Source organism: Choloepus didactylus, chromosome X (assembly GCF_015220235.1).
Source record: "Choloepus didactylus isolate mChoDid1 chromosome X, mChoDid1.pri, whole genome shotgun sequence".
In the NCBI taxonomy this organism is placed as follows: Eukaryota; Metazoa; Chordata; class Mammalia; order Pilosa; family Megalonychidae; genus Choloepus; species Choloepus didactylus.
Genome location: NC_051334.1, coordinates 58,269,341 through 58,286,507, shown reverse-complemented (window position 1 = coordinate 58,286,507; position 17,167 = coordinate 58,269,341). Strand labels below are relative to the sequence as shown.

Sequence of the window (17,167 nt, the reverse complement as noted above, 5' to 3'; positions counted from 1 at the left end):
AGCAAACCATGGAATAATGCAACACTCATCTTGATTTCTACACCAAGATTACTGAGCACCCTACCATGGGGAAGAGGTCACCAAAAATCATGGGCTCCATCCTCTATTGGGACCTCCCCACTGCCTGGCATTCTTCCACAGTCCCCTCTCCCAGTCTTTTCTAGACAGTCCCTTTTTCCAGAACTTCTGGCAACCCATCCCTCCCATATCCTCAGAGATGGGGCGATATGAGTCAATCCTCAACTCTTCCCTATCAATTAGCTCCTGCCCTGCTCAAGTCTCTTCCTTTCCCAAGAAAATATTCTTCTGTTCTTGTATCTCCCTTTACATACCTACCTCGTTCTCCCTGTCTCATCCAAATTCCTCAAAAGGAGTCTATACTTGATGTCCAGGCCTCCTCTGCCTCTGGTTTCTGCTCTAGACTTGCCCCACCCCAAGGCTCTTCTTCAAATTGTTTCCTCTGTGCCTACAATTCCCATTACTCCATCCCACTGAAATCCAGGCTAGAATTGGGGCCCTACCTATCTCAGAGAGCCATGCTAATCTTGCTCCTGGGAACCCACAATGTTACCTCAAACTAAGCTTAGATTAAGGTTGAAATCTTCCCAATTCATTTTTAAATGTGATACCAAAATATAAAAGCCCACCAAAAAAAAAAAAAGCAATAAACCCAGAAATGGCAAACAGATTTAATGTAGAGTGTCAGCTTCAATTGCTTGATAGTGGCTGCCTAGAGTGCTGTGTTGAATGTTTCTGAGGATGCACCCTGGCTCGAAGATAAAGACTGCTGAGATTAGCAAAATCTGAAAACACAAGTAAAAGAAAATCAAAAAGTCAACTGCTGTCCACCGTACAGAGGAATATAGTGCCAAAAGCAGTGTTTTCACATACTCTTTGTATCATCATTCAACACTGGTTTTCCTGTAACAATCCAGCTCCTCATTCCATCCCCACGAGTCCCGGCTTCCCCACCTAAACTAATGTAGATACCTGAAATCTCACTTGTAGGAGAAACCACAGGCACCAGGGCTGCCACTGGTACTGGTGCCAGCTCCACTGAGGCCAGCAAAGAGGCCAAATGTGAGGGTGGCAGTCAGGCTGGCACCAGCACTGAGGCTACCACTGGCACTGGCACTTGTACCAGGGCTGGCACCACCACTCTCTTGGGCTTTGGCTTTCACTTCAGCTCCTGCCTGGATCCGGGCTTTGGCCCAGGGTCCAATATCAGCTTCATCCCAGTTGCAGGGCCCAGCAGCATTCTCAGAGCCGAGCCCAATACCCATTTGAGCTCTAATCTCGGCCCTAGCTTTGGCTTCAGCTGCAGCCTCAGCTGCAGCCTTCAAATCTGCTTCCATTGCCTCTCGGTACTGAGCTGCCCATTCCTTGGGATCCTTCTTTTGTACCTGAAATGGAAATAACAACCATCAGAAAGATCATAATAAGAGGACTGAGTTCCTACTGTATGCTAAGCACCATACTATGTGCTATCTATAACAATAATACAGCAAATACTACTCTTAATTATGCACCTAATATTCCATCCCCACTGTGACACTTATTAGCTCTGTGACCTTGGACATGTCACCTAACAACCTTTCTGGGCCTCAGTTTTCTCATCTGCAATAGGGCAAGAACATACTTGCTTTAAAGATTAAATGATTCAGACAAATTACCTGACAGTGTTTGGTGTGACACAGGGGCTTCATATTGTTCATATATAAACAGCAGGCTGCTCTGCACATGGCCTGCCCCAACCAGGGACACCCCATGCTCTTGATATCAAGCTTGGGCAGCTCCCCAATTACCTTGCAGGCAAATTTGAGGACTTTCATCTTGCTGGTCTCATAGTAGGAGCGCAGGCCCCAGAAGAACTCATACTCAGGAGGATTGCTATTGGGGACTCTGGCATAGTCCAGGTACCTTGAAAAGAGATTTGAGGCCTTCTAACTAATACCACTCATGGCATACCCATGCATGCACTGAACAGACTCTAGGTAGCAAACTACCTCACTAAATACTGCAGCTTTTCCTCTGATATTAAGCTCTGTCCCATTAGCCCTGCCCAGAAATCACTTGTAGGTACAAGGGAGACATGTGTAGGGCATTTGTTCAGAGGAAGGCCACAAGTACTGTGCCCCTTGTCACAATGAACCTGGATTCCTATTGGGTGTGTTATAAACAGAGGAGTCATTCTTCAGGCCCCCTGCTCTGAGCACACCCCAATATAAGAGTCTCATTGATGATCTGGCCGAGCCCTAGAAAGGTCCACTATGGTAAGTGACTGCAAAAGGAAGAAACAGTCAACCAAGAGCAGAGTGCTCCATGCCTACTTCTAAATTCCTGATCGTGTGTCTCTGTGTGTGTGGTCTGCCTTGTGAATATACACAAGTTTTCCAAGGACCAAGGATAGGGTGGGCCCTGGCCAAAAAGTCAGGAGAGTTGGCCTCCAGGACTGAATGGGCCAGCTGTGGGCCATGCTCAGAGACTTCTCCCCTCTGAGCCCCAGGTTCCTCAACTATAAAATGGGAATGAGATGATAGCACCCATTCTGCAGAGCTGTTATGAAAATGAAGTGATATGTATAAGCCAAGTCCCCAGCACAGTACTGGCTGCCTGAAGTTACTGGTATTTCTTTATGGAAATGAATTTCTGTGATGCACTGGCTGGCACAATAGAAAGAACCAAAGAGTTGGGGCCAGGTCCTAAATACAACTCTTCCATCTGCTACATGTGTAATCCTGAGCAAATGACTTCAGCTCTCTAAGCCTCAGTTTCCTTACATGTATAATGCTGATTATGATAATCCCTCCCTTATAGAGTTGTTCTTAAGACTAAATGTGAATGTGCATGTAAGAGGTCAGGAAATGTGACCTCCTTTTCTCTGTCACTGACCCTGGAATAACCTACTAACCTTCTACCTATACACACACACACACACACACACACACACACCCCATGGCTTTACCACTCAGTTCTGAAACTGGCAAAGCACATCAAACACACCAATATCAGATAAAGCCACTTACTTCTGCTTCACAAACTCATCAGTAATGAGCTTCTTCACATCCCCAAAGAGTGAGTGATGCACCCTGAGAGCAGAGGAAAAAAAAACACAATCAGGGCCATGGTACTTCCCAGATGTGGGCAGAGACATTTCCAACATGGAAAAGAGGTTTCCAGCACAGGAAGGAAGCTCCACAGAAGTCCAAGAGACAGTGAGAGAGGGACAGGGACAGAGAGTTTAGGACCATTTCCCCATCCACCCAGGTCAGAACCCTGGGCCCTCTACCCAGTTTGGAACCTCCCACCCATTCCACCAGACCACCAGGCTGATGCAATCTTGGGACCATCCTCTCTTGCCAAGGGACAACACGGACAGCAAGTGTTGAGAGAGCCCAATCGTACCCAGGGCGCAGCCCTAACTTGCGTAGCACCTCCCAGATGGCAGCTGCAAGGGGAGGCAAGAAAGGACAAGGGACAGAATATGAACACATGGGATTCAGACCATGGCCACCCATTCAGCTACAGGCCCAGCCACTCACCCTCACTGGACCGATTTCCATTCATGAAGATGATGCTAAGAAGCACCATGAGGAGACCCAGCTTGGGTGAGTCCTTTGTCCTAGGGGAATAGTAGGACAGAGCGGTTTATGTGAAGAAGCCATTTGCAAAGGACATACCAGCCAGCTCAGTAGGCTAGTTTTTCTCGAGAATTCTGCCCAGTCCATGCTCCAAGCTCTATGTGAGCCTTGGTAAGGCACTCAGACTCTTGAGGTTCAGTCTCCAATCAGTAAAATGCGGAAAATCACATCCTCCCCTCCTCAGGATTCCAAGAGGATGGAGAATGCCTGCCAATCTGGCACAACACAGGCACTCAGTCAATGTCAGTCCCTTCTTTCCCTCCGAGACCCCTCGATCTTAACAGAACTTTAGGCACAGCCCCCCTGATGACTCTCCTGTCCTTCAAGCATCATGATCTACCCATACCAAGAAGCACCCCCTGAGAAGCACTCTACCAAAGCCAGTCCTGGCACACATTAGGAAGAGACAAACAATGACAGGCTTGCTTTCCTGGGAAGCTTCTGGAGGACAGAAAACCTGACAGCAGGAATGCCCTACCCCAGGATTCTATGCCCATCAATCAATCAAAATCAGGCACCACTATGTGTGCAGGGATCCAACTATGTGGGAACTGGAACAGGGCTTTTAAAGCCCTCTCTTTCCTTACTCTGTAAGAGGTTGTGAGAGACACAACAGGGAAGGGGTAGTAGCATGAACAAAAGCAGAAAACCTTCTTCCACCCAATCCCTTCCCCAGCTTACGTTCCCAGTATGCCTGCATCAGTAGGCTCTAGGGTGCTGAGAAGAATGTACAAGTGGTCATTCTTATCGATTTCCTTCAACTGAATCCCAAAAACCTATGGATGGGGAGAACAGCACATGAGGCCACAAAATTCAGCTTCTTGGCCTGCAGTTCCCCACATACCTAGGGTCTTTCAGTGTGAGAAATAAGTGAGATAATCCATGTAAAGCACTTAGCTAAATGCCTGGCACACTGTAAACATGGAATAAATGCACTACTGTTTTCTTTGTAGGAATTTAGGGAGACAGAGAATGGGGAATGGGAGGGAGAGGTGAGCATCTGAAATACATCACAGGATGTGTCCAGTAGGGGTCAGAGACCAAAACTAAGAAGTTGAGTGGACTGGGTCCTAGCTCTGCTTTTACCTCTGACTTGCTAAGTGATCTCTGGCTAGTCTATGCCCCTCCCCTAGGCTAGCATCTTCCCATCTGCACAGTTATGGGGCTGGGTTAGCAAGTATGTGTGGTCCCTCCCAGAAGGGACATGCACATCTTTGTTTAGGGCTTCCCCATTTTGCCCATCCCCCAGGTCTACCCCTTCACCTTCTCCAAGGAATAGCCTGCTCGTTCAATGATTTCAGGGTACACATCAGTGTATTCTTTGATGATGTCCTTCAGCATGTCTGCAAGGGGAGAGTGTTGCGAGCACCTGGGCTGAAGAGAAGCCAGGTGGCCCCCGTGCCCTGCCCAAGCTATAGACCCTTTACCAACCATGCTATGGGTGGTGTAGCCAGGGTTCTTGGCTAATGAACACAGATGTGAGCACTGCCAAATTAGAACTTTGGGAGGACAGAGGTCTGAGCACAAGAGCAAGGGATGCCCTGAGCACATGGGAGAGAGGGCAATGGAGAATAGAGTTCAGGGAGGGGGGATGGTTAGTAGGACTCTACCTGAGCGCTTGATGGGGATCTTTGTTTGGTCTTTAACCAGCAGGTATTTCACCAAATCATTTGCCTGGGAGAGGAGGAAAAGATGGCAAGATCAGAATATGTTTGTAGAAGATTTGAGAGGATGGCAGAAGAGAGGGCAGGCAAAGCAGTAGAAAGGCCAGAGTGGAGAGGTCAGAGTTCTTACCCTGCCTTGCAAAATGGCTACATCCCGAGGTGGCAGTGCTTGGGGTTCTTGGGATGATTGAAGCTTGGCAGCTCTACGGCGAGCCTTGCCCCTATGGGCCTTAGGAGACCTCAGGGAGAGCAAGGCTCTCCGGGCCCAAGCAGCCAACCGAGTCCTTGATGCCCTGCGGGCCCAAAAGGCTATGGGGCCCCTTGAGGCTCTGCGGGCCATTGAGGCCATTAGGGCCTTTGAGACCCTTCGACCACCTGTGGTTCCAGAAGCCTGACTCTGATCACTGCTGCCATCCTCTTCCCCATTCAGATGCTTCACCTGCATCAACAAAGAGGGGGCTCAATATCACCAGATAAAGCAGATGGTCCTTTTTCCTCACCTTGTGACTTTCAGGAAGCCTCCCTAATCCCACCCCATAATAACAGTCTGATCCACTAGACACTGGTCATACTGAGACTTGAGATTGTCTTTCACTGACTTTCAAGAAGGAGTTTAATCTCCCCACCAGACGAGAAGCACCCAAGGGTGGGACCTAAGGCTTTTCCTCTTCCCATATCCACTACTGGCTCTGTTTGTACTACTCTGGATAAGTCACTTTACCTCTCTGGTACTTAGAGTCCTTCTCTGTAACACCAAGACTATGATTCCTAGCTGGCAGGAGTTACCTTCAAAATTCAATGAGATAACCTGTGTGAATATTCCTAGCTAAAGGTCTAACACATGGTAGCTACTCTGTAAATATAAACTGAATTATATTCAGATAGCAGCTATGTGTATTCATATCTCATCTCTCCACCAGTCTGTAAGCTCTCTGAAAACAGGAACTGTATCACATCCCTCTCAGTGTCCCCACAGTCTTGAACACAGGGAACTTAGGAACATTTTGTACAACAAATGAACCAACTGAAAGGTGGAATGGAAGGGCAAGGGTGGAAGCTACAGACCTCTTACCTTTCGGGCTTTCTTGGCCTTGACTTTGGGCCGGGTATCCTGATTCTCCTGAGCCTGGGCAGCTGCATTCTCAGACTCAGGTTTATCTGCCAGAGCCTGAGAGGCAGCAGCCTCAGTTTCCAAGGCCTTTGTAATGACCTGGGTACCAGCCATGCAGCTGACCTTTTTGGTCTCAGTGGCAGGTATTGTCACAGCCTGTGGGTCAGCATTCTGCGTTTTGGGGTCAGCAGCTGGACTCTTGTTTTCAGCTGCCAGAACCCGGGTATTAGTCAGCTGAGTAGTAGATGAGGCCTGGGTGGCAGCTGCCTCTTGAGACTGTGGAACCTCTGAGACCTCTGTGGTCTTTGAGACACCCGGATGATTTGAGACCTTCAGGGTCTCCAAGACCTCTGATGCCTTTGAGGCCTTTGGTGCCTCTGAGACCTCCAGGTTCTGAGTCACTGTCAATAGGGTCTGCATCATCAGGCTGTTGTCTTCTTCTGAAGCTTCAGCCTGCAAGAAGAGGAAGCAGGGAAGTTCAAGGAACTTCTCCCCACCCCCAACTAGGCAAATCGCTATAAAATTCCTGGGCTGGAAAGAGGACAGGAGGTAACCTCACCTGGAAGCGGGTTAGACCCGCACCACCACTCTCGCTTGTGTCAGACATGTCTCAAGTTGCCTGGCAAGAGCCGAGCCTGAAGGAGAGAAAGCCTGGGTCAACAGCAGAGCCCACTGAACGCCCTCTTCCCTGATCTGCCTGAGGCTGACCCTCACCTTCCCTAGGGCCCCAATCCCAAACCTCCCCACCACCCCCCCTCCACCGCAACGACTCCGTTCTCAGATACAGGAATCCAGAGTTTCTAGATCTCAATTCTCCGCAGCCGCACCCTCCCCTTCTTCAGGAAGATGTGCCAGCGCGGCAGCTGAGGACCCCGCCCCTTTTCCCAATGCACCCCCAACCGCAGGTCGATAGTGCGCATGCGCGTCCACTGCAGGGCCCCACTCAGCCCCGCCTGCTTTCCTAACACAAGCGCTTTCTTTGATGTCCACGGTGTACATGCGCATTCGGCAGCAGGCCCGTCTCCCGCCGGCCCTTCTCTACACGCCCATCTCCCGCCGGCCCTTCTCTACACGCCCCTTTCTAGAGATCCACAGTACGCATGCGCGCTGGTAATGGTCTCAGACTAGCACCCTTCCCCAACACACGCCCCTCTCCAGGTATGCAGTACCGTTAGTTCCCGCCGCCTCTCCAACAAGCCTCCAACCCAAATTGTCCCAGTGTCTGGTGACCCCGACCCCTCCCCAACTCACACCCAACCCACCAAGTCCACAATGCCTCCCGGTCCCGCCCTTTTCCTAACACGCCCCCCTCCAAACAGGGGCAAAGCGCCCTTTCCCTAATACACCCCCCTCCTCAAATCAGTATTGAGCTAGTGGTTGCATCTTGCGCCCGACCAAACCCGGACCAATGCCCTCCCTTCCAGCCGGACGGGTCCAGTATGATCCAAGTCCTTATGGCAGGTTTTCGCCATATCCCAAAGGGTGTGGCCGACCCCTACCCGGTGATCCAAAGCTGGGCCCAGCTCACCTCGTCTTCCGACAAGATCTAATTGCGTGAGCTCTCTCCCAGCCCCTCCGAAACTCAAAGACTGCCCTACCCCCACCAGGCCGGAAGTGGTACCGCCCCTTTCCGCCTCCCTAGGGGGCCTCCGTCCCAGCCAGTCTGCCCCTCCCCCGCTCCCTGCTCCTCATTCCTCATCCCCCACCCCACCCCCGTATTCCCTCTTCCTCGCTCCGTATCTCCTATTCCCCCGTCACATTTTCTGTTTGCCCTACTGAATTCTCTATTCCCATTCCGTACATCCTCCTCCGTGTTACCTATGCTCCCACACCCCCCAGTATTCCCTAAACCATCTCCGCATCCCGCATTCTCTTCTCTGGCTCTCCATTCCCCTTCAGTATTTCCCTCCCCGTCTCCCACCCGACAAGCCCGGTTCCCTGTTTTTCTCCTCCTCATCCTCTAGTGTCTACTCCCCAGTCCAAACAGCTTACTACCCTCTCAGTCGTCGTCGCTGCATACACCCCACTCTGGGTACCTCTCCGCCAGCTGCAGTGCTGCAATAAGAATTGCCCACCTGCCTGGTTATGGGTTCAAGGACGCTGTAACCACTGTCTAACAGTCGGGGAACTGCAATCTCGACCCTCACCTTGTCCTCGAGTGAGTCCGGGCCGCGTCTGCCTTCTCTCAGTCCCTCTTGAAGTCTCAGCCTCCAGGACTAGAGCTGCACTCAGCCCAGCCCGGCCCAGCCCAGCCCGGCCCAGCCCAGCCCCTTTCCGCAGCCCCCTGCCACCCCACCCTTTGCCTTCCTCGGGGGTGGGGCAATGGGGCCCGACTCTGGGCTGTGTGACGCCAAAGCCCTATGCCACTGAACTAGGCTTGGTCTGAAGCCTTTCCAACCAAAACCACCCCCTCAAAGCCATTCATTCATTGAGTTTATTTATTTTTATATCTTTATTTTTCCTTATTACAAAGGTAATGTGTTATGATGAAAATTCAAATAATGCAGAAATATATAACTTACCAATGAAGTACTGCCCTTATCTCATCCCCCAGAAATAACCACTCAATATTTTGACATATATCCCTCCAGATTTTTTTCTAATCATATACAATTATTGTATATGAATAATTATTTGGGTTTCCACCAACAAATGGTACACTATACCTACTCTTTTGTGATCTGGTTTTTTTCCAGTTGTACATTCTGAACATCTTTCTGTGTTAGTTCACATTTTTCTTAGTTGCATAATTTTTTCTGATATACATGCCCCATAATTTATTTAGCCAGTCCAATAGGCATGGACATTTGGATTGCTTCCTTTTTTTCTTTCTTTATTATTTTGTTTTTGCTATTACAAACAATGCTACAAGGAACATTCTTGTAACTGTATCTTTCTGCAATTGTGCTTATATCTGTAGGATACATTCATAGAAGTGGAATTGCTAAGTCAAGTGCTAGAAAGAAAGTTTTCCATTTTAATGCAGGATTTGCAGACTTGTTCCCCCAAAATATTAAACTGAATAATACTCTCACCAACAGTGTTCATCATATGTTTCTATGTCACATATTTTGTTATTTATGGTATATTTTGCTAACTCAAATACTACAAAAATTCCTCTATTTTGATACAGTTTGCCAACTTACTCCCCAAAAAATACATGGAATAACACTCCTACCAACAATGTCTCTCATATATTTATGTGTTAAATATATTGCAAATATTTTGCATGTTATTTATGATCATTTTTGCTAAACAAAAGGGTTTAATTCTTATTTAGTCAAATATATCAGGTTTTTCCCTTCATCACGTCTGGGTTCTGCATCATGCTTGGAGATGCTGTTCACACTCCTATACTATAACACTCCCTGTTTTTTCCAATCACTTCTATAGCCTTATTATTTACATTTAAATTTTTTATCACTCCAAAATTTGTTTTAGTATAAGGAGTGAGATAGGGAATTCAGCTTTATTATTTCCCAAAATCATACTCACTATCCCTATATCATGTGCGAACTAATTCATTCCTTTACTGATCTGAATTGACAACTTTATCACATATTATTTTAAGTTTCCTGGCTGCTAAATCAAATACCATGCAATGGGGTGGCTTAAACAATGGGAATTTATTGGCTCACAGTTTTGAGGCTAGGGGAAGTCCAAAATCAAGATGTCATCAAGGCAATGCTTTCTCCCGGAAGACTGTAGCATTCTGGGGCTGGCTGCCAGAGATCCTTGATCCTTGGCTTTTTTGTCACCTGACAATGCACATGGAGGCCTCTCCTGGCCTTTCCTTTCTCTTCCAGGTTCTGTTGATTTCCAGCTTCTCGGTGCTCCCTGTACTTTCTCTCCCTCTTTGGCCTTCCCTATAAGGCCGTTGGTAATAGGATTAAGACCCATCCTGATCCAGTTGGGCCATACCTTAACTGAAGTAACCTCATCTAAATGTCCTATTTACAGTGGGTTCACACCCACAGGAATGGATTAAGTTTAAGAACATGGTTTTATGGAGTACACAGCTCTAAACCACCACATATATTTAAATTCACTTACATAATTAGGTCTATTCAAGAGAACAAAATAAGATGTATAAATAATGGAAAGTAGACAAAATTATCATTAATTAACCTGGAAAACCCAAAAGTATCAACCAAAAAGCTGTTAGAAACCATAATAAAATTCAACACAGTTGTCAGTTACAGAAAAACTAGTCAATACCTTCCCTACATCCAAATGTGATTTAAATGGCCACAAGGCCTTCTGCTTTATGACCTTTACTAAACAGTAAAATATCGTGAGTCCCTATGTTCTATGGACAGTTCAACACATGCATACTCACACATTCTCAGGCATTCAAGGTAGGCTTCTGTTCTCTTGTCTCCTCTTTCTCTAAATTGCTGCGTCCTCCAAGTTTGTAACATCAGCTCACCACTTTCTCGCTCCCCAATCCATGCAACTTTATTTCACACCAGACGCACTACCTTAACCACTATCTCCAGCATTTTAAGTCCCAAAATATAGTTTCTGATCCTCTTCATAAACATTTGCTGGGTACATTAGAGCAGAGGGGAATCTAACTGAATATCCAGAAGCCCATTTTGTTATTTTCATAAAGCATCATAGGATATATAATTATTTCTATGTTGTGACATCAACATAAAGTTAGCATTTGATTTTTATTAAAGTAATGTATGTATGTGGCAATAAATCAAATAGTATAGAAGAGTATATGGAAAAACCAGTAGCCCCTGCCTCAATGCTCCGCATCTCCAACCCACTCCCAAAAAGCAATCTTTGAACCATTTTTTATTTTAGTTCTACTGGCAATTCCCTTCAGAACTCTAGATAATATGCATATTCTCTGTTTCTTGGTTTATAAAATTTAGACAATATCCTACTGACTCCCCAGTATGGCAACAAGAGTTTTGTTTATGTACACTGCCTCATTTTTCCCTCCACTCCTCTGCAATGTTAAGCCATGATATTCTTTTTTGTTTTTCTCTTGGTTGATTTTGTAACTTGAAAAATATAATTAAACCTCTATTTCTTGTTCCATCCATTTCTGACATATTCTCTTGACTGCCCCTTTTTTTAGGGCAAGGTTATTAGTGCCACTACCTGCCCTTTGCCCACTCGATGTCTCATGCTGTCAGTTTCATCATTCCTTTTACATTATCCAGGTTATTAACATTTACATTTCATTCTGCAGCCACAACTAGGTCTTCCCTGCTTTGTCCCCGGGTTGACCAATAAACAGTGTGCAGGTTTGAATCTGTCATGTACCCCAGAAAAGATCATGCACTTTTAATCCATTCTTGTGGGATCAGACCTATTGTGAGTGGGACCTTTTGGTTAGGCTATTTCAAGTGAGATGTGACCCCCCCCCCATTCAAGGTGGGTCTTAATCCCTTACTGGAGTCCTTTGTGAAAGGGATAAAAGGCAGTAAAAGCCCAGAGAGCAGAAACTCCCAGAGATATTTGGAAACAGCCATTGAAACCAGAACCAGTAGAGAAGGACCAGAAGACGTCACCATGTGCCTTCCCATGTGACAGAGGAACACCAGATGCCAGCAGCCTTTCCTCAGAGAAGGTATCTTCCTCTTGATGCCTTAATTTGGGCATTTTCATGGCCTTAGAACTGTAAATCTGTAACCTAATAAAACTCCCAATGAAAAAGCCAACCCATTTCTGATGCATTGCATTCCAGAAGCTTTAGCAAATTGAAACAAACAGCATTTACATTATCATGTCTATGTAGATATTTTTTCAAAACCCAGCTTAGTAAGCCAGGAATACATTTCCTTCTAAACAAGTCCAATGTCACAATCTCTGGGCTTCTCAAAGTAGAATGTTTCTAGCATCAAGATCAAAAGAAGTTTCTTCTTATACTCCAGTTGTTAATAATCATGTTCTATCTTGTTTTGCTTTATATTTGGACCAGGATTTTTTAACAGCACCCCCCCAACACACACACACACATAGAGTTTCTAATAACCTTTCTTTTTTTCCTTGAATTACTTGTCTTTATCATATTCACTCCCTCAACACATATTTACAGAGTGTCTGCTATGTGCAGGCACTGTTCTGTTCTACAAGCTGAGGATACAGCAGTGAACAATACAGATAGCAAGACTTGCCTCTATGGAATTGACAGTCTAGTGAGGGAGAGAGAGAAAATACTCAGATAGGTTGGTAAAATATATAACATGTCAAAATGTGATAAGTGCTATGGAGAAAAATAAATCAGGGTAAAAGTAATGGGGAGTGTGTATGGACAGATGAGTGGAAAAAATGGGGACAAAAACTAAATGAAAAATAGGGTGGGATGGGGGGCAATGGAATGTTTTGGGTGCTCTTTTTCTACTTTTATTTTTTATTATTTACTTATTTTAGAGTAAAAAAGTGTTTAAGGGTACATTCTGGTGATGAGTGCACAACTGTATGATGGTACTGTGAATGGTTGATTGTACACTGTAGATAATTGTAGGATATGTGAATGTATCTCAATAAAATTGTATTTAAAAAAGAGTAATGGGGAGTACCAATAAGGGGGATCTGGTTATTTCAGTTTTAAATAGGTTAGTCAGAGTTTTTCACTCACTGAAAAAGTGGCATTCAAACAAAGACTCACATGAGGTGAGAGAACTAGCCAAGTTATTACCTGGAGGAAGAATATTCCAAGCAGAGATAACAGTCAGTGCAAAGGCCCTAGGGCAGGACCATGCCTGGCACTTCTTTTTTCCATGCCTGGCAATTTTGAAGAATATAAATGTCAATGTTACTAGAGTGGTGGGGGAAAGTAGAGAGGGAAGTAATAGGAAATGAGGCCCTGTAAGCCACAGTGGGATCCACAGGAAGATGTTGAGCATCGGACAGACAGGATATGACTTGGATTTTTAAAAGGATTCCTCTGGATAAAAGTGCTGGAGAAAACATGGAGAGAGGGGTATACCTATTTACTGTTGATGAGGAGGCAGAATGGTGTAGCCTTTATGGAGGTCAGTGTGGTGGTTCCACAAGAAGCTAAGTATGTGGGGGCCATAAGGTCCTGAAACCTCATTATGGGGTATATGCTTGGAAGATCTGAGAGCAGGGACATGAATGGACATTTGCACACTGGTGTTTATGGAGGCAGTATTCATGATTTGCAACAGGTGGAGTTGGCCTAAGGGTACATTGACTGAGGAACAGAATGATGAAAACTGTGATGTATGCATACAATGGAATATTGAGCAACTATGAGAAGGAGTGAAGCTGTGAGACAGGCCACGAGGTGAATGGATCCTGTAGACAGCATTTCAAGTGAAGCATGCCAGAAACAAAAGCAAAAACTATAATGCCTCAACAATATGGACTAACTACAATGTATAAACTCAGAATTGAATCTTACAGCAAAACCTATCAGGGGAATGCTTATTGTAATGTTCCCTAGACTGTAAGCTCTTACAGCAGTGAAATCTATTCCTGAATTGTAATGGCTATCTCCAAACTCTGAGATGTTGATCCCTTAGTGTATAACTTGATTGGTCTCTGGAACATTGGGTACCTGTGTGACACCTGAAACTCAGAGCTAGAGCTCAGCAGATATGAATGTCAGTATTACTGCATACAGCAACTGTCAAAAAAAAAAAAAAAAAGACAAAAAAAAAAGCTGAAAAAGAGCCCAGACTTGAATTAGAGATATGAATGAAGCAGATCTGATTAAGACTAGGGCAAATTGGGTCAAAGGGTAAAGGTCGAAACTGACTGTGTTTTAAAACTTCAACTTCCATGTGAGACCAAGGAAAGAAATGTTTATTTGGTGCAGGATCTATATTTTCTAAACAATGTAACTTCTACAGTCAGTTTGTTGAATGGGAAGTGAGATGTGGTAGGTTTGTATAGGTTAGAGTGAAATAGCAACACATCCCAAAGTAATTTGGGCAGAGAATAAAAATATATATGCAGGGCCCCCTGAGGAGCTGGGGGAAAATGTGGAAGTGTTGGACTTCCTCACCTAGGTTGTTGCTGATGTTCTCACAAACATTGAGGGCTGACACTTTGGTATGCCAAGCCCTCTATCTTGGGGTTTGCCCTTATGGAACTCATTACTGCAAAAGAGAAGCTAAACCTATTTATAATTGTGCCTAAGAGTCTCCCCCTGAGTACCGCTTTGTTGCTCAGATGTGGCCCTCTCTCTCTAGCTAAGCCCACTAAGCTGGTGAACTCACTGCTCTCCCCCCTACATGGGACCTGACTCCCAGGGGTGTACATCTCCCTGGCAACACAGGATATGACTCCCGGGAATGAATCTGGACCTGGCATCATGGGATTGAGAACATCTTCTTGACCAAAAGGAGGATGTGAAATGAAATGAAATAAAGCTTCAGTGGCAGAGAGATTTCAAATGGAGTGAGAGGTCACTCTGGTGGGCATTCTTATGCACTATAAAGATAACACTTTTTAGGTTTTAATATATTGGAATAGCTAGAAGTAAACATCTGAAACTACCAAACTCCAACCTTGACTCTTGAAGATGATGGTATAACAATGTAGCTTACAAGGGGTGACAGTGTGATTGTGAAAACCCTGTGGATCACACACCCTTTATCCAGTGTATGGATGGATGAGTAGAAAAATGGGGACAAAATCTAAATGAAAAATAGAGTGGGATGGGGGGATGATTTGGGTGTTCTTTTTTACTTTTATTTTTTTACTCTTATTTTCACTTTTTCCGGTACAAGGAAAATGTTTGAAAAATAGATTGGGGTGATGAATGCACAACTATATGGTGGTACTGTGAACAGTCCATTGTACACCATGGATGATTGTATGGTATGTGAATATATCTCAATAAAACTGAATTTAATTTAAAAAAAAAAGGATTCCTCTGGCTGTTGTGAAAATATACTGATAGGGATGGGAGGGAGTGACAACAGGAGGAGCAGAGGACCAAGGAGAAGGCTGCTGCAGTAATTGCTTGGGCTGGATCAACTGTTTCCTACATTCACTGTTCTGGGCACCTGTTCTGCACATCCTTCTTCAGCTTTGGGAAATAAACTTCTAATGTGTTTTAAACAATATTTCCTGCATTGTTTCTATTATTTCTATCCACAATTCCTATTCAGATATTGAGCCTGCTGGATTGGTCTATGTGTCTTAAATTTTCTCTTATATTTTCTGTTTCTTTGGGTTTTTGCCCTATATTCTGAGAGATTTACTTAATGTTATTTTCCAGTCCTTCTGTTGATTTTTTTTTTTTATTTCAGCAATTCATTTTCAACATCCAAGGAGTCTTTCTTTTCTCTGATTGTTTCTGTACTATGGGACCTTGTTCTTTAAAAAAGGCAGTTTTATTCACACCCCATACAATCCATCCAATGTGTATAATCAGTGTGTCTTGGTATAATCATATAGTTATGTATTCACCACCACAATCAATATGAGAACATTCTCATTTCTCTGAAAAAAAAAATCCCATACTCCTTATGCCCTTCTATTATTGACTCAACTTTGGTATAATGCCTTTGTTACAATTGATGAAAGAACATTACAATGTCACCATTAACTATAGTCCTTAGTTTGCATTAATTGTATTTTTTCCCATATACCACCCTATTAACACCTTGTAATAGTGATGTACATTTGTTCTAGTTCATGTAAGAGCTTTCTTATATTTGTACAATTTACCACAGTCATTGTCCACTATAGGTTTCGCTATGTCATACAGACCCATGTTTTATCCTTTAGCTTTCCTTCTAGTGACATACACGACCCTAGCCTGACCCTTTTAACCATACTCAAACTCAGCAGTGTTAGTTACATTTACAGTATTATGCTACCATAGCATAGTATTGTGCTATCCATTTCTGAGCATTTATAATCAACCTTATTAAATATTCTTTACAGATTAAGTATCATCTGCCCATTCTCTATCCTCTTTCTATTTTCTGGTAACCTATATTCTAGATTTTAACTCCCAGAGTTTGCTCATTATAATTAGTTCATATTAGTGAGACCATGCAATATTTGTCATTTTGCATCTGGCTTATTTCACGCAACATAATGTCCTCAAGGTTCATCCATGTTGTTGCATGCCTCAGGACTTCATTCCTTCTTACTGCTGCATAATATTCCATCATATGTATATACCACAGTTTGTTTATCCACTCATCCATTGATGGACACTTGGGCTGTTTCCATCTATTGGCAGTCATGAATAATGCTGTTATAAAAGTTGGTGTACAAATGTCTATTCACATCCCTGCTTTCAGTTCCTTCTAGTATATACCTATAACAGGATTGCCTGATCATATGGCAAGTTATATGGTGGTTCCTCAGGAAGCTATATTCAGCTTCCTGAGGAACCACCAAGCTGCCTTCCAGAGTGGCTGCACCATTCTACATTCCCACCAGCAGTGAATGAGTGTGACTATTTCTCCACATCCTCTCCAGCACTTGTAGGTTTCTGGTTTTTTTGTTTGTTTGTTTGTTTTTTGTTTTTTTGATTATGGCCATTCTAGTAGGTGTGAAATGATATTTCATTGTGGTTTTGATTTGCACTTCCCTAACAGCTAGTGATGTTCAGCATCTTTTCATGTGTTTTTCAGCCATTTGTATGGGACCTAGTTCCTATTTTATGGATGTTATGAATCTTGCTGAGAATATTATACATTTTTTTCTGAAATTCTATTTTGTTTCCCAAATTCTGAAATTCCTCTGGGGTCAGTTGTTGTAGCTGTTTATTTTATTCCTTTGCTTTCATGTTGCAG

At 44.3% G+C, this 17,167-nt stretch overlaps 1 protein-coding gene and 1 non-coding gene across 4 annotated transcripts; both read right to left on the bottom strand.

Annotated features, from left to right (window-relative positions):
* Positions 1-670: 670 nt before the first annotated feature.
* LOC119523389 (melanoma-associated antigen D2) lies at positions 671-8,647 on the bottom strand. 3 transcript variants are annotated; one of them, XM_037822147.1, is made up of 13 exons: positions 8,564-8,647; positions 6,976-7,051; positions 6,378-6,869; positions 5,436-5,744; positions 5,252-5,315; positions 4,905-4,984; positions 4,323-4,417; positions 3,543-3,622; positions 3,406-3,448; positions 3,027-3,089; positions 1,806-1,920; positions 991-1,403; positions 671-803 (listed from the first exon to the last, which is right to left on the bottom strand). In XM_037822147.1, exons 2-12 carry the CDS (start codon positions 7,021-7,023, stop codon positions 999-1,001), a joined length of 1,794 nt encoding a protein of 597 aa, XP_037678075.1. In that variant the 5' UTR covers positions 7,024-7,051; positions 8,564-8,647; the 3' UTR covers positions 671-803; positions 991-998. The 3 variants fall into 3 exon arrangements, with proteins under 3 accessions (XP_037678075.1, XP_037678074.1, XP_037678076.1); XM_037822146.1 differs by lacking the exon at positions 8,564-8,647 and adding an exon at positions 7,945-8,033; XM_037822148.1 differs by lacking the exon at positions 8,564-8,647 and adding an exon at positions 7,916-7,957.
* Positions 2,093-2,221, bottom strand: LOC119523899. The gene has a single exon (XR_005214703.1). It is a non-coding gene; the product is annotated as a small nucleolar RNA SNORA11 (small nucleolar RNA).
* Positions 8,648-17,167: the final 8,520 nt, after the last annotated feature.

Bases quoted from the DNA above. Each gene is read 5' to 3' on its own strand.
- LOC119523389 (XM_037822147.1), bottom strand. From the start codon at position 7,023: ATGTCTGACACAAGCGAGAGTGGTGGTGCGGGTCTAACCCGCTTCCAG. The intron at 4,985-5,251 runs GTAGAGTCCTAC...CTCCCCTTGCAG, and splicing joins GATCCCCATCAAGCGCTCAG to ACATGCTGAAGGACATCATC. The intron at 3,623-4,322 runs GTAAGCTGGGGA...CTATTCCCCTAG, and splicing joins GATGCAGGCATACTGGGAAC to GACAAAGGACTCACCCAAGC.